Source organism: Saprolegnia parasitica (genome assembly GCF_000151545.1).
Source record: "Saprolegnia parasitica CBS 223.65 unplaced genomic scaffold supercont2.76, whole genome shotgun sequence".
Taxonomy (NCBI): Eukaryota; Oomycota; class Saprolegniomycetes; order Saprolegniales; family Saprolegniaceae; genus Saprolegnia; species Saprolegnia parasitica.
The window spans coordinates 1,125-21,136 of record NW_012156470.1 but is presented as its reverse complement, the minus strand read 5'-3'; the positions used below and the strand labels follow the sequence as shown (position 1 = coordinate 21,136).

Here is a 20,012-nt window from a genome sequence, read left to right as displayed (position 1 = left end):
TGAGGTCAAGGCGGCCGCTGTCAAGAAGTGAGTGCGCTTGCGCCTTCTTCTAGCGGTGTGCAAGACTCTTGGACTACCCATCGTTACTACGCGCTGGGAAGCAGCCTTCCTGTCAACAGGGACGGACGCAAGGTGGGGTGGTAGTTATAAAATAGAGTGTCGGGATCAAATAATAAAAACTACGGCGCATGGGCTTAGGACACGGAGGCCCTTCGCCGGCGCAGTAAGCCAGGTACAGTCTTGGAGGTGTGTTCGTAGAACGCAATGAGCTGGTGCTGCGCCGAAATTGTGTGCTCCAAGAGCCGCTTCTCTTCCTGAGCGCACTCGAGGCTGCGCTTGACCAGCTTGGCGTGCTCTTCAAACACGTTTGGCCCGTCCTTGTACAGGCGTGCTTTCGCCTCTTCCCGGAGCTCCACCAGGCGTCGCTCCATGTCGATGACGCTCTTCCGGAGCTCCTCGCTCTCGGTCTGCTTGCGCTTGCGGTGGCGAATGTTGTTGAGGCGGTGGCGGTTCTTCTTGGCCTTGGCCTTCTTGACGCTGTCGTCCGAGGAATTGCCCATAAAGTAGGTGAGCATGTTGACATCGACCGGCGATGACGTGTCGTCGGTCGAGCCGCTGCGTGGGCTGCTGCCGGCCGCCGAGCTCGCGGTCGTCGTCGTCGCGCTGCGCGTCGCCGGTCGCCGGGTGCTCGTCTCGTCGGCCTCTTGCTTTGTCGGGGCGTCCAAATGCATGTTTGGGTCTCTCACATGGAAATCGCGTCAGCCAGGGGGTGCACCACTACGAGACCGACGGGGACCATCGAAAACGGTATGTATACAATGCGCGAGATAGACGCGACAGGGAGGGGCCACGTTGCGATTTGTTTCTAGGGGGACATGCGTTTGGAGCAACTCACATCATCAGATCGTCTTGATTGCGTGTGGTTGGCTAAACCCTTCACCATGCGTTGCATCGCTGCGGCGCATCGGCGTGATGTCGTGATTCCATCACGCAAACCGAGGCCTTCTGAAGCGTTAAACGCAAAGAAGTGCAAGGGGTTTGACGCGCTGCGTCCGACGTCCATTGCGGGCGTTCATGAGACTCGACGAGGTCCTCGATGCTTGTAGTCTACAAAGAGCCTTGTCTTGGTGGTGCGGTATACCTGAGCCGCGGTTGCGCGCGTTGTGTAATGTCCATCGGCTTGCAGTGCCAACAACGGAATGTCGATGATCATTTAACGCAACTAGGTTAAACGCGTTTAAAGACCAAGACCCGGTGGCCAGTTTCAACTTTATGACGTGGGTTGCTGCAGAGTGATGTTTCTAGAACGTGCGCGCGTCCCATACAAACTTCAAGTGCACTTAGTTTCTTTGTGGCACCCTTGATTGCGTGAGGTAAAGCAGGTCCAGCAGTAGTGCGTGCTTCTTTTACGGCTCTGAAGCAGCACTGGTTCTGGCCCGAGCATTATAATAAAGAGCTCGAACCATTTGATTATATACCTGTGTGCGGCATTCGATTGCTGATCGTTTTGATCAGGCCTTCTTGCTCGCAGTATACACTCTCTGTGGCCGAGCTCATGTGCTGTACAGTGTACCCGAGAGCCGAGTGATATCATTGGATCCACGGCGCCTGCATCCATAAAAATAAAATATTTCATTGCCTGCATCGCAGGTTAGCCACGTCCCGGCAGCCACGTCCTGGGAAGGCAGCATATTTTTATGATAATAATTTTAAGAATTCTATCTTGGTGCGGTTTGACCGATGATGTCCAAAGGATGTTGTCGTTGACGCGATGCCGAGACTGTCACGTGCCTCTCAAATCTAGTCCTTCAGAAATGCAGGTGAAGAACCATTCGTTGGCACACGTAGCATCGTTGGCACCACGTACGTGTGTCGCATGGACTGCGCGACGTGGAAAATAATACATTTTATTTTATTAATATTTCGCGATCACATCGACATCGTCGTCTTCGACGGCGTACGTACCTCATCACACGTAAACACACCTAGGGTAAACTATGTGATTGGGTGCGTTTTACATAAAACGCACTTGAACGCGTTTAACCACGAGCAACTCACTCGAACGACGACTCACAACAGCCTCCTGACATGCAAGGTAACTTTCGAGGTAGCATATATGGACCTTCGATATATTACCTACTCGCCTCTTTATCGTCGCACGCGTCGACGGACGTATCATCCAGGCGCGTGCTTTCCAACGGCATTTTTACCTTTGTGCGATGTGCCGAATGGGTTTAGGGTCTGCGCTCGTACACAATGTACATGTCCGTATCGACCTCTTCCTCTGCGTCAAATTACGATATTGGTGGCGTATTTTACGCCTTGGGCTCGGGTTTGAAGAAGGACGTGATGGGGGCGGCCTCGACTCTGCACTTGACCTTGCGCGACGTTGGCTCGCGCGGCGCCTTGGTCTTTTTGGCTGCCTTGGTCGGATGGACAAGCTGCATGACTTTCTTCATACCCGTTGTCACGCCGGCCTCGGCCAGCTTTGATGGCGTCATCCACGCATACGCCGGCGAAAACAAAGTCGCAAGGGCCTCGTTGGGCGTCAACTGGACGTGCTCGACACCCATGTGATGCTTGACGTGGGAGAAGATATGGACGAGGTCGCCCTTGTCGGCCCGCGACTCGATGTACGGCACGATCGCTTTCATGGTCGAAAGACCAAAGAGGTCACAGAGCTGGTCGTTGGATACTTTTTGACGGGCTTTGTACGCGGGGATGACGTCGTCGTTTGCCATCTACAGCAATAGTAAATTGTTACATCTCGAGCGGACACGTATTGCGACCTACTTTAAATGCCGGGAATTCCCACTGACCCGCCAGAAGACCACCTTCGGGTCGTTTGGTCATGAGGTACGCGATCTCGCCTACTTGCATCGGCTACATACAGCGCCCTTGGAGATACATATACATACCATCGGTCAGCTCGGTCGTGAGCACGAGAATGTTGAGTGCTTCGTTGCGAGGCGCCTTCTTGCGCGTCTTGAGAGGGTACTGCGTGACCTAAAGAGAGATTGAGCGACACACTCTCTCGTCTTGGGTGGGACAACCTCGCTGCCCGGGAGTCCCCACTCGTCGAGGCGGGTCATGTCACACATGCTGCAGTCGATATCCGAGGCTTTGGCCGTCTTTTTAGGCGCCTACGATCGCGTGGGTGATCTATTGTACATCATTTTTCCTTGCGCAATATCGTACTTGAGACTCAGTGTAGGCGTAGCACTGGGCTTGCACAGGGCAGCTCTCGCACGACGGGTTCTACGCAGTCGAACGCAACAAGAATGCAGATTTCTTCAGCGCACCTGAATCGAGCACAGCCGCGCACCGAGCTCCATGAGCGCTTGGTTAAAGTCCCCTGGGCGATCAGCGTCGATCAGCGTTTGCCCCGACTCCCTACATCATGATCATCAGTCAAGTATTTTTCGACTTGACTTGAAAAAGGCATCAAATACCAGCAATGATCAAGGAGCGGCTTGTGCTTGGGGTCGGCGCCAATGGCGCGCAGTCGCGATACGACGCGAATGACGTTGCCGTCGACGAGCGGCGCGGGCACGTTAAAGGCCACAGATGCAATCGCGCCGGCCGTGTACGGGCCGATGCCAGGAATCGCTTTGAGGCGCTCAATGTCGTTGGGCATATCACCGTTGTACGTCTCGACGACAAACTTGGCGCCGTCGTGGAGCATGCGCGCACGGCGGTAGTAGCTATGCATGCCGTGAGCACCGCCATTAGAGCGTAGTCGTCGGTGAGGACCCGAGGCCAGCCCACGCCGCGTTGACTTGGTCGGGCTCGGCAGCGGCGAGCGCGTGAACCGTCGGGAACTTCTCCATCCAGCGAACATAGTAGTCGACGACCGTCTCGACGCGTGTCTGCTGGCACATGATCTCCGAGACCCATGTGCCATACGGCGACACAGGCACGGACGCGGCATAGCCCGGCGCCCGGTCCTCGACGACGCTCAGGAACGGCGGACTGTCGCCGCGCCATGGCAGGCACCGGCGGCGCTTGTCGTACCACGCGAGGAGGCCGGCGCGGATGGCCTTGACCTCGGCCGACTTCCAGCCGTGGTCGTGGCGCATGCTGGTGTTTCACGCGGATTGCACGGAAATAGCGTTCTAACACTACATTCGTATTCGGAAATCGTGTGTCCCACCAGAATGCCAATGAAGCCGACTTGATTCCCGGCAGACACCGACGTGGGCGCCGACGCAAGGCATCAATGTATCAATGTTTCAGTGGGCGGTTCTGGCGAACGTGGCAGAAAGGAGTCCACGAAAACTATTGCCCAGGATATAAATGACGATGACCTCTGTTTTTGGCGGGAAAAGAGGCCGACGACATGCTGAATTGTTTTGAGGGAGTTGCACTTTGACGATATGAACTTGATGTCTTTGTCAAGGTATGGCCGCAAGCACCAAGGCCGCGCGATCCTATACATACTAACAGTTAATACTAGTCTAGGACGATGCGGCACACATGAAAACGTCGACATGCCGTCTCCAGGATCAAGCCGTTGGCGCGCGGTTGATGGAGTCCGTACCACTCAAATGCGTGCTGGCACCGGATGTATCGATTCCCAGAGGTCCAATCATCTCTGCCAGGACCGCAACTGCAGGCAAGCAGTGTGCTCGATCGACGATACAGATAGCGAGTGCTTGTTGTGCCTCATTGCTACACCCTACCGTGCAGTTATCGAGGTGAACGCGTCGTGCAAAGGGCGCTCGTCGCCTGGTGGCCACCACCCAATAGCACATGACATATCTCGCAACTATCTCAAAACGATTTTACGATTGCCAAATACATATGACAAGAGACGAAAAGGAGAAAGAGCGCGACTACTTTGAGAAAGCCAGATTACGAACCTCTGGCAATGCATACTCTACGGCCGATCGACGCAGATATCTTTGACAGGGCTTGCCCACTTCTTTGCCCGTTGCGAACATGGCCAAGGTCAGGACCAAGTGGCTGCGCGCGCTCTCCGAGATGATGGCGTCGTACGGCTTCAAGCTCAAGCGCAACGAGAACCACCTCGTGTGGCGCAACGACGAGATGGGCATCCAGATCGCGACGTCGAGCAGCCCCAGCGACCTCAATGCGATCCGCCAGATCGAGCGAGACATTCGCCGCAAGCTTGCGCTCGACCACCCATGGTGCACCAAGCCGTGCATGGCGCTGGCGGCGTAGGCGACCTCGTGTCTTATGTGTGCGTGTTGTGAGGAGCGCCGATGCATGTGTCAACATGCCCGTGTTTACATCCTCCTCCGTCTTGTCTTGATGCAACGACGACCTTGCTGCTTGTAGCGACGTGCGCCGCGACACGCCCATGACCCAGGCCGGCGCTACACGCGGTCGCTGCGACGATAGGCCCGGTTCCGCGCCTTGAAGTCGGGCGCCGCTGGACGCTGCGTGGACGCTTTGGCCCGTCGTTGCTACCGGACGCATGCGCGACACGACCGCAGTGGGCATGGCCACGTTGTCTGGCGTGTCCTGTGGCGGCGCGATCGATCTCGATCTCGATCTCGATGGGCAAGTTGGCGGCGGTTGCACTCGTTGCACTCGAGTGCAGTGGTCAGTGGGTACGGAACTGTGTCGGTGCAAGGCGGGCGTGTACGAGGGGCTTGACGCACAGCGATGTAGCTTGGCCGATGCAAATGGCCCTTCGATGCCCTTACGTGCAGCCACGCTACAGCTGGGTACCGCATTGGGAGCGAACCCAGAAACGACCCTAATCGCAGAGTGCTCTCGACGGTCTTGGGTCGAAAGAGGCGGAGCCACCGTGTTGACGGACACGGCGTCGCGTTCTACGAGTGCGTCGGCGATGGCTGCGTCATGCCCAGCGTCCAGCGCTTCGAACGCACTGTCGCCTTGGTTCGGCGGGTGAAAAACGAGGTCACATGCGGCACGGAAACCGATCCTCTTGGTGGACGGCTCCGGCGCTTGCTTGCTCCCGCGGCGCGTAATTTCGGGTTGCATTTGTCGTGGCGGCATGTCCCTGCGTCGGCATCTCCGGTTCGAATCGCACGAGGCTCGGCCACGTTGCATACGAGGCTTCAACGTCGAGACAACACCTTTGGCTTGGATTTGCTGCAAGGTCCGTCAAGGCGTCGCATACAGCAACGCCGCTGGATGCTTCTGGCACACATGCTGACCATATACATTTCTCGCTGCCTGGACACGAAGCCGACGCGTGTCTATTGACAAGGTTGTCGTGCTACTACTGCTACTCAAAGTGTTCTGCTCGTTGTGTGCGAGCTCGAGCGTGAAAGGCGTCGCCCCGCCGTCGCGAGCGCGATCGCTGGATGTACAAGCAACATGCAACCCTATTGACCGTCCGTCTGCGCCGAGGTTGGTCTTGGTGTTTGGACCCGGCAGTGATTGGGTATGGCATTTCTACATCGGTGATATGATTGGCCCAAAAAATCCGACGCACCAATCAAAACGCCCCTTTTGTCGAAGCCGGACGTTACAACGGATTATGCGTTCAAAGGGCCAGTCGCGTCTGGCTCGACAACGCCACGTCGGCTTTATACCATGGTTGTAGTAGGCTCGACCATTACCATACCCGAGTGGTTACGATTAGCTAATCTACTAGGAGCGTCGCGGGTGCAAACTCGCAAGAACGTACGGACTTGAACGTCGCGCGGGACGTGAGGGATCCAGACCGTCTCGAGCCTTGTGCCGGAAGGACTTGTCCGTACGTTGGCTTTTGTAAATTGTTGCGTTTGGCCACGTGGAAGGTGCGGGAAGCTAGTGTTACGACAACTCCAAGTATCTGCGATGCTCGCGGTCCAGCATCAGAAGCGGGTCTGGCCCGAATGCAATTGCGAGGATGGGCCTCCATTTGTTACCGTTCCAATAGACACACGTCGCCGTCGTCGCGGGATTGGAATTTTTCAATTCTTGATTTTCCCCACTTTACCTTTTGCCAGATTGCACTCAGTGTAATACGACTACCAAGTATGATGCCCTCGTCGCCTGACTCGCGCTGCAAGTACCCGTACAAAATGTGCCCCAACACGCGCACGTTCAAGAAAGACGGCGAGCCACACACGCTGTGCGAGTACCACCGCAACAAGGCCAACTCGATTCAAAAGATTTACGCCACCAAGCGCCGTCAAGAGCTCCGCATGCAGCGCAAGTCGCCGCCGCGGAGTCGGTCGCCGGCGCTTGTGATGCCCGACCCGGCCCCGTTCTTGCCCGACGCGGCGCTCGCGATCGAGCCCAACGATTTGGTCGACCTCTCGCTCTTGTTTGAAGACGACTTTTCATCGGACACGACGTGCTGTAGCCTCGAAGTCCCGGACGCGGCGCTCTTTATGACCAGCCGACTTTTTACCGACCGCCTTAAGTTGTCGGCCGATGACTATGACATTCTATGTACGCTCGTCGATTGAGTTGCGTCATTGTCGTTTTGAAACCGTAATATCAATTCTTATTTATCCCAAACGTCCAGAACTTATTAATCGTCTCTTGACAACCGGCTCAGCAACGTTCGCGGTGCACGTCAAGATGCATGACAAAGTATCTGCCATGCCGGTACATGGACGTAGCTGCGCGCCAAGCTCCCGAATCTACCAGAGACCCTTGCGCACCAGCGGTGCAGCATAATGTTCTAGGTGTAGGGGTATAGAGTTAGAACGACAGGCGACTTTGTGTGCCTACTGGTATTGTCGAGGTGCTGAGCCGCGACGCAAGGCTTGTGCCTTGTGCAAGGAAGGGTCCGAGGACGACGGCTAGGACGACACCGCGCTTGCAACGGATATCGCCGCGTGAGCCACCATCCTGCCTCAACGGTTTACGGCTGGTGGCGTAATCGGTGGGGTGTGCCATGGTTAGAGTTGTAGTGCTACGGACGTCCCACTGCTCAGTATGTCGGCCGTGTCAAGCTGTGATTTGATGGTACCGATGCCAACGCCAATGGGAAAGAGAAGAAAGGGACAACACCTACGGGGCTCGAACCCCGCACCTCCTGCATGTGAAGCAGGAATCCACCGACTGGACAAAAGGTGGTCGACTAGGTGCTATCTGCATCTTGACAGGCCGAAACGGAGGCGAGGTCTGTGAGTGCGGTTAGCAGCACGTGTAACGAGCTGTAATCCACGTTCACATTGCGTCTCTTAGTTTCTTATTGCCAAGTTTGTACCGGGCAAAGCGTGTATCGGTCGGTATCTATTTCCACAGAAGGTCTTGTGCTTGGTCCATCATCATATATCGTGTATCTTTCTCTGGGTGTTGTCAAGTCCAAATAAAGGTCGTCAAAAGCGCAAGCTCGTCTGTCGCTCGCCTCGTTGATAGGCCTGTGAGGCAGCTGGCATGAGAGCTGCATGGTGTTTCACAGTGATCACAGCGCTGGGGTCGAATCCATACGATAGGATACCTTTTGGCGCCATCTCGGGCATGTACGTTGACGTGAGCAGACACTAGACACGAACTGCATTCGGTCTCGTGCATAGATACGCTTGCAAGCCACTGCAGCGCTGTGCATCGCGCACGGGTGCAGCTGCCATAGCTTATGCAACCGGACAAGCTTGCTAAACTAGCTTGCTATTTCGCGCACCGAGCCGACACAAGTCATCTGTGACGCTCAACGGAACTACGATCGCAAGATTATGGCATCGTTTGTTTTGTGTTAACATATCTGGAAGGAATGCATTGGATGATCCATCTCTGTTGGTGTGGACTGGTCAATACCGGTAGACCTGGTTGGCCATTGAGTGCCCTTGCAGTGGCCAGCAGAGTGTGATCACGCCTGGCATAGCGATACGATTCACAGAGGCGTTCTTGACAGTTCGACTACCAACCATCGAGTCTTAACCTCGTTTCTACACCCTCCAGCGTGTCCCGTCCAAGCATATCCTCCTTGAATTGCACCATCGACCAATGTGGTAAACACTTGCAGCAGGACAGCATTGCAGAACGGGCGCGAAAATTGCACCGATTTCTTAGCACACGGCTACGATGACGCACGAGTGTCAATGACGCCGATCTTATATATCGCAGGCGCGTCATGCTCACGTCGTGGCGCTGCTGAATGCCGCCTCGTCTTGGAATTCACGCCTTGTGTCGCCTGTTGCCGCCGTCATGTACGAGACGCGTGTACGGGCGTACATTGCGAAAAACGCTGTCTCACATTCGGCATTTTATGCCGAAAATAAAGTCACCACCGCAGAGACACGCCACCTTTCCTTTCCGCCGCGTTTATGCGGGCGTTGCCGCCTGTACGAGAGGGGAATCCTAGATGGGCTATGTACCCGCCACGAGCTCTTGTCGTCGTTGCATAGACTGTAGCTGGTGTTGTGTGGTGTCGCCGCGTGTATTGTGTGGAGCTGTTGTGGGGGTTTTGGCGTCGAGGGTCATACGGTGGCATATGCCGAAAATAGAGCCGTCCGGCCGTACATGATGTCTTGTACGGTATGCCACTCTACTGAATTCGCGCCCGTAAAATTTCAAGTCGCTCACTCATTTCGCATGCAGTTTGACGTTCCGGTCTTGGAGTCTCTCCAAGATCTCACTTTGCAATTGACCAACAGCAACAACGATGCTCGCCAACATGAACGTGCCGACCGAGCTCCAGTGCAAGTACGCCTACAAGGCGTGCACCAACGTCCGTTCGCTCAAGAAGGACGGCGACCACCACACGCTCTGCGACTACCACCGCAACAAGGCCAACTCGATCCAGCGCACGTACGCGACCAAGCGCCGCCAGGAAAAGCGCGAGCAGCGCAAGCAGGCCGCGCTTCGCAAGCTCCAAACGACCAAGATGACGACGACGCCAGTGCTGCCAATGACGATGTCGCTCCTCAACTTGCTCGACACCGCGGCCTTTGACGCTTACCTGGTTGAAGACGACGACCTTCTCCTTATGGAGCCGCTCGACGACGCGTCCTCGGTGCTCTCGCAAGAAGAGTACGAGTTCCTCGCCGATATCTTTTGAACGACGAGTCCTCGTCCAGCACCTCCTGCTGCTATTCCGGTCACTTGGACGTCTTTTCCATTGACACCGCCACACACACAACATGCCATTGCCACCGTTGTACTCTGTGTCTGTAAACCCTATTTACTTGCCAATAATAATCGTAGCTGTTTGTAGTCTCTTCATTCGGCGTTTCAAAGTCTGCGAGGCCTGGACTTGGAGTTTCTACTTGAGTAGTCGAGAGGGTAGAAGCACTCTACTGCCAGCGTTGGTAGTCATTGCGCGGGATTGGGGTCCTTTGATTCGCTTTGTGCATTGCCATGCACTCGCTCGGCTGGCTGACGCCATTGGCTTGACTGACGTTAAGTTGGGACGTATAACGAGCCTTTCTGCAACGACTCGCCACGCTTGTCGACGCCGACACGACGTCTCGGCCCAGTGCCTCCTCCCTACGAGATATCTGCAGCTCCCCGACGTCCACTATGCCACGCCGGCCATGGTGGATGCAGCAATCGAGTACCGCCAACCCGAGCACATTTTGCCGAGATACGCTGATTTCATGTACCGTGTGGTGCTTGGCGCAGTCGCGCTCCGCTCCCGGCTCTACTTTCTGGCCGATGACGCCCAAGTCTGTCCCGTCTGCGGCGACCTCGAGATGTAAGATCATCTTCTGCTTCGTTGCGAATTTGTCACTGCCGTGTGGGCGGTTTTTTAGCCGCTCGTCGATGCCCTCGAGCTCGAACTTCCCACGACGCTTTCCGCGCTCCTCTTTGAACCGCCCAACGCTACCGTCGGCTTGCCGTGGCCATGATGTGGCCGATCCTCCGCGCGTGCGTGCTCCACACCGTCTGGCTTGTCCGCAACGACCTAGTATTTCGCCCTGAGGCGCCCCTCGTGACGCCTGAGGCAGCCGCCCATCGAGCCGCGTTCTTGACCAAGCTGCACCTCCAACACTTGCTGCTGAACACTCAAGCACTGTGCCTCTTCCAAATGATGGCAGCCCTGCATCACGACGCATGGCTACGCGACAACCTCGTTCCGACTTGTGCCGTTCACACGCCACGTCTCCCGCTCGGCTAAGCCTCTCGGCCGCCGGCTCGTCGTAGCACCTTGGAATCGCTAGTCCACCACCATATCCAGTTCAGTGTAAATTGTATCTAAATAGATTCACTTCAGCAACAACAATATGTCTTTCTGCAGGCTGACTGCTCAAAGGGATTGATGCATACATGTGGTTGCCAGCGCTACAACGACTCGGCCTGACAACGCACGGAGGCACTTTTATATACTAAAATGCTGGTCGTCTTGAAGCCAGGGTTGTCTCGCTGGTCTATCCGAATGGAGGCGCCATCCAAAGTCAGATGCAGCCACTGCAACACGAAGCTCGTTGACAAGAAAAGTTGATGTTGACGCGGTTGAAGCGAGGTTTATATCACAATTGGATATGTGCTGCTTCTCCTTCAACCGCAACAACGTGAGGACGACGCTAGCACGTCAGCTCACTGGCTCGTCTTTTGAGCAGCACCAAAGAAGACACGACGGTCCAACCAACCAACATATCGTAGCATACTTTCATAGAACCCTTGGGCCATATCCAGGTCGTGCAAGGGGTGTTCTGCGAGAAGGCGGGGCCGGCACGAACCCGAACAGTACCCAAAGGCATTTACCGAGCTGCAGCCGTAGCTTACAGCAAAACCCGCATCGCCCGCCACCAGGCAGGCACCCATACATTGGATGCTCGTACAGTGCATTCATAGAGAAACGCATTGGCCGATCGCACGGACACGTGCCACAAACCTTCTATATACTAGTACTAGTATGCGGACACCATTTTTAACAGTGATCCAGAGTAAACAGCGCTGCCAGAAACATCCCATCCCTCACTGCGAAAAGACGAAACGGGACCAAGTGCATGGCAACGGAGACACGCGGTGCGGTCACGACGTGCAAGGAAGCGTCGAAAAATCGAAGAGGTACGTTTCTCGAGCAATCACGAACGTATGGTCAACCGTTCTTCTGGTATCTTGGATTGCGCGTCTAACGCCTCAACATTTTGGTTGCGCAGCACCTTCCATAGAGTAGCCAACCCAAAGGGCACTCGCCACACCGTCACCCAAGAGCCGCCGACGTTGTTGCCATGAGGCAGGTATAAAGTGCAATATTAACCACGTGGTCGTCGTATTTCCTACCTAGCGGCAACTTCAACATGCCGTCGAGGCGAGGGCGCGGATCCTATTTTTCATGGACAGAAGCCGTGAGCGGGGCGGGACGGGGGTGTACGATGTGGTCAGCGTTCCGCAGCATAGCAGCATATTTATGCTCGCGTCGATCCCGTTTCTGGGTGCGGCGTGACTGGTTCCAATCACTCGCTGGGTGCGTTCGAAAAGACGAACAAGACGCAACAGCATCTATGGCGTTGACGCGACGCTGCATGTAACTGGCAAGCGTCTCGACTCATCGGCTAGCTACATGAACAAGTCATCGCTGCAGCGCGGCGTCTCAGTCGAACCTCGAACCGGCCGTCGTCGACGTCTGTCTGTGAATGGCCTCAAGCATCAGGGCATGTAAACAGAGCGGCATATCGCAGGCCCTGCGTCGAGCACGCATGCGATCGCGGCTACTCGACGCTCGCACTGTCGACGTCGCCACCACTCAGCGGCCAAAAGATCGCGCAGATGTCCCAGCACCTTGCGTGTCTAACGATCTTTGCCAACACCACCGTCCACTTTCCCACGAGCGTGTCACACTGTGATCACGAGGACCGTACCGTACATTCCCTACGTACATTCTGTATAAGCGTACGTACAGCCGTCCGCGCCATGTCGCACACTACTGGAGCCAAGAAAAGTTTACCTTGGGCGGGTAATCTTTGAGCGCCGCGTGCGACGGGCCGGATCCGCGAATGCCCGGATTTGCAAGCGATACCAACCAATTTTCATCACTTTTGCTTTTCCCTGCTTATGCTTCCACCAAAGATGTCCCAGCCCGCGCACCTCCGGTGCACGTACGCCTACAAGTCGTGCACCAACATGCGCACGTACCGCAACGACGGCGTCCTCCACACGCTCTGCGAATTCCACCGCAACAAGGCCAACATGATCCAAAAGACGTATGCGACCAAGCGCCGCCAGCGGCTACGCGCGATGCGCGGTGCGGCCGGCCTGCCGCCGCGACCCATCCGGTACAGCGGCCCCATGGAGCCGATCCCGTATCGCCCGCTCTCGCCGCCGCAGCCGCTCTCGATCGAGCCCATGGATCTCCAAGCGCTCACGATGTTTCTACCCGAGATGACAAGCGACATGGTCATGGCCGACAACATGGAGCCGACAAACGTGTGGTCGGAAGCGACGCCACTCTCGGACGAGGAGAAGGAATTCCTCTCCGAACTCATGCCGTCCGAGTGACTGCGATCCCCTAAAAGTTGCGCGTGTCGTAGAAGTATATATAATGTAATAAGTTAACCATGTTGAGAAACGCACATTTCTAGTAACAACTTATAGCTGTGGAAACACGTAGCTCGTTTCTGGTGGGAAGGCAACACTGGGTGCACCTCAAAATCAAAAGGCCGAAATGCATGTTTATGCCCCGTCCACGACACGATGCACTTGCAGGTAAGTGCCACGCCTCATTCTATCTTGCCTAAACAGCCCCGATGCAGTTGGGCTGCACCAAGCGCACGCTACCGCGTGTCATACCTCGAGGCACCAACGCCTCACGTCCATAAACGACCTCACTCGAGTCTGCGTAGCTACAGGCATGCTCTCAACCACGAGCGCTTGAAAGCACCACACAGAGTGCATCGTCGTGTGCACGAGGCCCCCAGATTAAATGACGGCAGACAAGCCCGACGAGGCCATCAGCGCCGTGAGCGAGTGAAGCGACAAGAGGTTTTTGCTACATGTAGTCTCTAATATGTACTAGTACGTTGTATTGTTTTGAAACACAAAGTTAGCGCGAAACACTATTGAACTATCCAGTGAGTCCCTTGTGTGCCCATAGGCAGTACTAGTATTTTGTATCCATCTAGATCGGATTCATGCCGCTCGAATAAACCCGTCGAGCGCATCGTGCATGTAAACGGCACAAGTAAGCACCACCGCGTATGACGCGGCCCCGATCCGTTGACGCGCAAGATACATACAATCCAAACGGCACACAAGTAAGCGCGAATGTAGATAGTTTGTGTTGTGCTCTATAAAGTCCTTTCCGACTCGATGTCCAGTTGCCGCATCAACAGTCGAAAGATTTCCTGTCGGACACGTTCTCGTACATTCGTAGTGTACGTTTTAAATCTCTTTATTAGTATTGAAATGTACGTGTACACTGAACGTACATTGGCGCCTCGCACGGTCCCGCGACCCTAGTCGCTGAAATTCGTCTCGTTGGCTAGACTAATGGTTGATGCTTTGTTATCGCTTGCGTCTGCCTGCGCCATCAACGAGACGACGACTAAGGCAGCTAGAGCCAGAATGAATTTCCATGTGCACGCGTCACAGCAGCAGCGCCTTGCCGGCCACGGACGACGAGCGATGTCGGTACACCTATTCGAGATGCCCCAACCCGCGCATTTATCGGCGTAGCGGCGTGCTGCACACGCTCTGCGAGTACCATCGCAGCAAAGCCAATGCGATCCAGAAAACGTACGCCGCCAAGCGCCGCCAGAGCCAGCGGACGCAGCGTCAGCAGCACATCTTGGCCCAGCGCCAGCGCGAAGTCGCGTCCGGCTTGCCCGAGCCGATTCCGTTTTCTGAGCCGCGACGCGCTACGACGACCGATACCGCCGACATGGCCATCGTCGCGCTGCTCCTCTCTGATATCCAGCTCGAAATGGAGCCCATCGACGTCCAACAGCCCCCGACCCAGTGGTCCGAAGACGAATGCAGCTTTTTATACGAGCTCTTTTCACCGTAGTAGGGGATTTTGTCTCGACCCAACAATTCTATTTGATGTATTATGTGTTACCCAAATCGATATTTGTCGTTTTCGGTCTCTTGTCGAATGAGGGAGGAACGGATGCTGCCACGTCATTGCTACTCAGATAGTGACGTGGCAGTCCCTGCGCCCACGTAGAAGTGATGCCTGCAGATCTTATTCTGCGACTGTTCATGTTGAACGAGAGCATTGCCATGCAGCTGGTAGCGTCTTCTGGCAAAGTAAAGTGAAGTGTACGTTGTGGTACATATACATTCAACACAGGCAGATGCGCGCATGTTCGCAGACAACGAGACACTTGGAGCACTACGTTTTGAGGCGCACACTGCCCGCATTCGTCTCTCGTGTTGAACAGTGCTTGCGCTTGCGCTGCAGCAAGAGCTGCGCGCCTTGGTTCCACGCAGCGCTTGGCAGCTTGGCCTACAGACAGAGCACTTTAGAGTCCTGTTCGTGTCTCCATAAATCTTGCTCGTACACGTGGCTCGGCAGCTTGTGGCAGCATCGACCCCCACTTGGTTTCTTCATTGGCAACGAGAAAGTTTTGTTGCGGACCAATGACGCTACCCGGGCGGCAGAGTCTACATCGCATTCTGCATTCTTGGCGCCAGAGTTGATTAAGTATGGGGTACCGCAACCAGCCAATGGCTTGCTTGGCCGAGAACCCGTCGCGCTGCATGAGATAGGCAGCAATACACGTGCCCGTGCGGCCCAGTCCGGCTTTACAATGCACTGCGATCGCCTACGCCAGCGTTCATGCCCTTATGACGATGCTTCCATCTCAAGACCGTACCCCTGGTGTCGCGTCGCAGGCCCCAAAGAAGGCGCGCAAGAGCGTATTGGACGGGTTGCTGCCGTCGGGAAAGCTCAAGTCGACGTGGTCAATGCCCATTCTGATAAAGTCGTTGGCGTCGTAACAACGCTCATTCAAGCCCACGACAAGCGTGATGTTGAGGCGTCGAAAATGCGGCACAAAAAAATGACGGCGGGTGGGTTGTCGCCGACGGACCTGCAAACGCCAAGAGGCGCGGCGTGATCCAGTTCCAGTTGCCATGCTTGACTTGTTCGTGGTGTACATAGTCGGACACACAAAAGTGATCGCGGACGACGTACTAGCATCGAAATAATGAAAAAGGCATGCGCGGTCGCGGTTTCGAACCACGTACCTCGAGTGAAAGGGCCTTGGCGAACCCTTCGACCACATTGCACACGGAGAGCTCGAACAAACACTCGTCGTCGGTGGCGTCGTGAAAATAGGCGAGCTGCATGTCGCGGAATGGGCGTAGCGCATCGGCGGGGGTCATGCCAGCGCACAGTACAGCGTAGCAACCCACGAGGCAGACCTAAAGCATGTGCATGTAGCAGTGCGAGGCCACTGTAATTGAGAATGCACCGTGTTGGCTTGCTCTTCGAGGCCATGGCGCGTGCAGACGTGCACGAACTTCTTCTCGCGCCTGGCTTGGGCGAGGAGCTTCGATAGGTCGTCGCAGAACTGCATCGTCGTGCCCAAGTGGAACGGGCCAAAGTCTTCAAAGTACGCGGTGTAGCGGTAGTCGGCGTAGAGGTAGAGGACATCGGGCGCCGTGGGCATGGGTGCATCGTACGCCACGTAGTAGAGCGATTCGCCGTGCAGCGGGAGGTGCATGGTCAAGCTGGAACTGGCCTCGCGCTGGCAAACATATAATACGGCGCGCGGATTGGACAATGCCCGCCATATTGGACCAATCAAACGCGAGAACACCGGATTTCAGATCGTGACGACGACCCTCTCTACTCACTTGGCCGGACGCTAAGACGCCTCATCTGCCAAGTTCGACTCGAGGACGTGCGTGGCCTGGAGTTTCTCCCTTGCAAAGCGGTGCAAGGTTCATGGAAGAAACTATACCAGGTACGGGAAGCGCGTTAAGAATGAATGCAAGAAGCCTTTTCCCGCGATTGCACTCGTGACACCATCAACCAACTCGATAAAGGGCTAGGTCGTTCAAGACAGATCTCTAACCCATGAACATGATAGGTCTGCGATAGCTATCTGCCATCAATGCCGAGCAATCAGCTACTGTACATGAACTCATTCTCAGATGATGCGATGGCTGCGTGCCCACTTGACCATTGAAGATGATACACGCACTCACCTGACCCCGCACGCCAGTTTTCTGCGCCAGTCGACGAGCGTCATGCGTCGTAAGATGGCGCCCCGACGTCAAAGGCTCAGACCTCCCTGCATGAATATATTACGAAAGCGTCATTATGCACTGCAGGGCATGGACGTCACCTGAGTTGTGAACACTTGCGCGCCTCATCGCGCGCTTTGTCCGGATAAGATCTGCGCGGGTGTGTCTGGCGTTACTCGCCCTCTCCCGGATCCGGATATATGTGCATTTCCCTCGACCGTCTTCCATGGCCCCTCAACCAGCAAACAACGTCCAGGCGTTGATCGATATTGCATAATACTTGAGACCCTTAACAAGACTCCATGCACCGCATGCAAAGTGCTCGGCGCCACACGATCATTGATTGCAATGATATTAGCAGAGTCGGCGAGATCGCTCTCGTCCCGTCGGACACATGTGCCAAGGTCGCCTGCTCGACCGATTCACGGCAATTGAAACGACGTCATCCCAATAGTCGGCGCCTCGTTGGCTGCTACCCACGTTCCATATATCGCCACAATCTTCTTCGCAGCGGTCGCGAGTGGATTGTCAGACCATCACTGACGTTGGCTTGGTTGTGCGACTCAATTGAGACGATACTGGGAAAGATGCAGCCAATCGGGAAGCTTGCGCGCATGTTCTTTGTGGGCGGCGGGCGCCCGAGTGATGGTCGGCGCCGCCCCCACGGTGATTCGGTGGCCTTCATTCTCGATATCGACCATGGCGCTGCTGCAGCTCAAGAAGCGCCGGCTCCTCGAGGACGACAAGAGCCAGGACGACAACGACCAGCAGCAGCAGCATGCAGCGACCAAGCGCGCCTGCGTCCGGCCCAACCCGGTCCTGCAGACCGAGAAGATGCAGTCGGTGCTGCGCGGCCTGCGCCACGTCAGTCCCACTTGAACGACGACGAGTCTAATAGCACCAAAAGAGAGTCGTACGGGAGAGCGCAAGAGAGCCGTCGTACAGGCCACGACCGAGACGCCGAGGTACAGAAAGATAAAGTTCTCGGCCAGAAACGCGAGCGTCGACAAGAGATGCTTGAGCGCGGTCGCACTCTCCTGCGACATGTTGGTCAAGTGGTAATGGCTCATGAGGACGCCGGAGAAGAAGAGCGCGACGATGCCCGAGAGACCCGCGAGGTCGCCGACCACGTAGCTAGCGACCACGTTGAGAGTATTCGGTCGCCAGGACACACGACGTATTACCTAATGTAGGCCGAGAGAAGCACGATCGAGATCTCATAGTGCGGGTACTGCTGCAGCATCGGGTCGGCAATCTAGATCCGCACAGGTCGTAAAGTATACGAGGGATGCGACGACTACCTTGAGCATAAAGGCCGAGATAAAGCACACGGCGGCCGCGAGCGCTACCGAGCCAATGCCGATGGCGATGACCTTGAGCACGACCATGAGCGCTGCGTGGTGGTCGACGTCGCTGATGCCATGGCGAATAAACTCTTGGAAGAGTGTAAAAACCACAATCGCTAGGCCAAAACTTAAGGACATCCGAGAAAATTGCAGAAAATTGCAGAAAATCGCAGAAAATTGCAGAAAATCGTACCAACGCCGTCGTTGAGGACGCTTTCACCAAAGACGAGGTTGAAGAGCATGGGCGGTGCGTCGTTCTTCTTGAAGACCGAGAGCGTCGCGACGGGGTCGACGGCCGAGATGAGCGACCCGTAGAGGTACGCCTCGGCCGGCGTCAGCGCCGTGATGAGCCCGAGCTGCCCGAGCCAGATCAAGAGCCCGCCCGTGATGAACGTCGCCACAAGCGTGCCGACGATCGCGAGCAGCAAGATGGTCGAAAAGTTGGTGAAGAAACCCTACACCAAAATTGCATGGCGACCATATATGGCACGGGCAGCGTACACGCTTCTTCATGCTAAAGCCCGCTTCGAGGATGATGGGCGGCAAGAGGCTAGGCACATGCATGTAGAAACATACGTCGAGAGAGGGCGAGAGGGACTACCCGAAGAAGAGGACCTGCGGGTTGAGCCCGATCTTGTCGACGGGCGTGCAAAACTTGAGCACGGCGCCAAACTACACGCATGTCCATGAAGCGAGCGTCGCAGGAAGATGCGAGAGCGAGCGTACGCAGAGGCCAAAGACGATCGCATACGCCGACTCGGGGATCATCATGGTGTGGGTCGTCGCGCGGTCGAGTCGGTAGCCGAGGAAGACGAGGAGCAGCTGGAGCACTGCGCAGACGAGCAGCTCGACGCCTGTCCAGGCCTCTTCCGCGCGGACCGCGTCCAGCATGATCTCGGCCGGTGCCATCGCCATGCTTCCTTCTTCCATCGTCGCAGGATCTGCTAGATTTCTTGTAAACCTGAAAAACCTTTTTTTCGATATTCCGATTGCAAAACCTTTTAAAGTCGATACAAAGATCCGGGTCATTTGAGTTTTGAGATTGAGCTGCTCGCTCTCCCTTTGCCTTTCGGAATGTAGTCGTGTGATCTCAAAACTCAAAAATCAATCTCAACTCGACCTTGCAACCACTGCAGAAGATCCATTTGCCACGCCGGCGAGAGACTGCAACAACACAACAAGTACGCTACGTATGCATGGATTGAGGTCTCACGTCAAGAGTTAAGAGAGGCAAACAGTCGGAAGCGGGCGTGGACGCCAGACGAAGCTAGAGCACCGTGGCCGAGATGACACCGGCTGCGTTCGTCATCGCACCCTTGGCGCTCTTCAAGTAGCACACGCCGCTGGCCCACGAGAACGCATGGCACCCGGCCGTGTTGCGGCACAGCTCGCAGCAGCGCATGTACGATGGCGACGCCACATTGCCAATGTCGTTGTCGACATAGTCGACGCCGAGCTCCGGTGCCGAGCAGCGGTAGAGCGCGACGGCCGTGACACCGGGAAGTGACACTTGGTTGCTGCTGCCGCTCTTGAGGTAGCAGACGTTGGCCTTGAAGCTGTAGGCGTTGCAGTTGGCGACAGCGAGGCAAGCCGCGCAGCACTGGTTGACGGACGTGGCAGCGACGTTACTCAAGTCCTGGCCCGTGTAGTCCG

At 55.8% G+C, this 20,012-nt stretch overlaps 9 protein-coding genes and 1 non-coding gene across 10 annotated transcripts; 5 read left to right on the top strand and 5 right to left on the bottom strand.

Moving 5' to 3' along the window:
• Positions 1-116: 116 nt before the first annotated feature.
• Positions 117-757, bottom strand: SPRG_10980 (hypothetical protein). Its single transcript, XM_012351192.1, has one exon. It carries the CDS (start codon positions 729-731, stop codon positions 195-197), a length of 537 nt encoding a protein of 178 aa, XP_012206582.1. The 5' UTR covers positions 732-757; the 3' UTR covers positions 117-194.
• A 1,558-nt stretch (positions 758-2,315) lies between these two features.
• On the bottom strand, positions 2,316-4,079 carry SPRG_10979 (hypothetical protein; the record flags this gene model as incomplete). The annotated part of the gene is made up of 7 exons (XM_012351191.1): positions 2,316-2,741; positions 2,794-2,870; positions 2,919-3,006; positions 3,199-3,258; positions 3,303-3,393; positions 3,453-3,704; positions 3,754-4,079. The coding sequence occupies 7 exons, from the start codon at positions 4,077-4,079 to the stop codon at positions 2,316-2,318; spliced, it is 1,320 nt and encodes a 439-aa protein (XP_012206581.1).
• Positions 4,080-4,941: 862 nt separating this feature from the next.
• On the top strand, positions 4,942-5,383 carry SPRG_10978 (hypothetical protein; the record flags this gene model as incomplete). The annotated part of the gene is made up of 2 exons (XM_012351190.1): positions 4,942-5,180; positions 5,302-5,383. The coding sequence occupies 2 exons, from the start codon at positions 4,942-4,944 to the stop codon at positions 5,381-5,383; spliced, it is 321 nt and encodes a 106-aa protein (XP_012206580.1).
• A 1,576-nt stretch (positions 5,384-6,959) lies between these two features.
• SPRG_10977 (hypothetical protein) lies at positions 6,960-7,394 on the top strand (the record flags this gene model as incomplete). The annotated part of the gene is made up of 1 exon (XM_012351189.1): positions 6,960-7,394. One exon carries the CDS (start codon positions 6,960-6,962, stop codon positions 7,392-7,394), a length of 435 nt encoding a protein of 144 aa, XP_012206579.1.
• Positions 7,395-7,938: 544 nt separating this feature from the next.
• Positions 7,939-8,011, bottom strand: SPRG_30150. Its single transcript has one exon. It is a non-coding gene; the product is annotated as a tRNA-Val (tRNA).
• A 1,516-nt stretch (positions 8,012-9,527) lies between these two features.
• On the top strand, positions 9,528-10,088 carry SPRG_10976 (hypothetical protein). Its single transcript, XM_012351188.1, has one exon. It carries the CDS (start codon positions 9,539-9,541, stop codon positions 9,932-9,934), a length of 396 nt encoding a protein of 131 aa, XP_012206578.1. The 5' UTR covers positions 9,528-9,538; the 3' UTR covers positions 9,935-10,088.
• A 2,800-nt stretch (positions 10,089-12,888) lies between these two features.
• On the top strand, positions 12,889-13,317 carry SPRG_10975 (hypothetical protein; the record flags this gene model as incomplete). Its single annotated transcript, XM_012351187.1, has 1 exon — positions 12,889-13,317. The coding sequence occupies one exon, from the start codon at positions 12,889-12,891 to the stop codon at positions 13,315-13,317; it is 429 nt and encodes a 142-aa protein (XP_012206577.1).
• Positions 13,318-14,392: 1,075 nt separating this feature from the next.
• Positions 14,393-14,824, top strand: SPRG_10974 (hypothetical protein; the record flags this gene model as incomplete). Its single annotated transcript, XM_012351186.1, has 2 exons — positions 14,393-14,448; positions 14,494-14,824. The coding sequence occupies 2 exons, from the start codon at positions 14,393-14,395 to the stop codon at positions 14,822-14,824; spliced, it is 387 nt and encodes a 128-aa protein (XP_012206576.1).
• Positions 14,825-15,057: 233 nt separating this feature from the next.
• SPRG_10973 (hypothetical protein) lies at positions 15,058-16,544 on the bottom strand. The gene is made up of 7 exons (XM_012351185.1): positions 16,236-16,544; positions 16,009-16,185; positions 15,827-15,954; positions 15,636-15,735; positions 15,475-15,584; positions 15,321-15,423; positions 15,058-15,265 (listed from the first exon to the last, which is right to left on the bottom strand). The coding sequence occupies exons 1-7, from the start codon at positions 16,485-16,487 to the stop codon at positions 15,152-15,154; spliced, it is 984 nt and encodes a 327-aa protein (XP_012206575.1). The 5' UTR covers positions 16,488-16,544; the 3' UTR covers positions 15,058-15,151.
• A 1,161-nt stretch (positions 16,545-17,705) lies between these two features.
• SPRG_10972 (hypothetical protein) lies at positions 17,706-19,289 on the bottom strand (the record flags this gene model as incomplete). Its single annotated transcript, XM_012351184.1, has 8 exons — positions 17,706-17,904; positions 17,957-18,147; positions 18,198-18,268; positions 18,315-18,475; positions 18,553-18,814; positions 18,861-18,909; positions 18,961-19,031; positions 19,086-19,289. The coding sequence occupies 8 exons, from the start codon at positions 19,287-19,289 to the stop codon at positions 17,879-17,881; spliced, it is 1,035 nt and encodes a 344-aa protein (XP_012206574.1). The 3' UTR covers positions 17,706-17,878.
• Between the last annotated feature and the right edge of the window lie 723 nt (positions 19,290-20,012).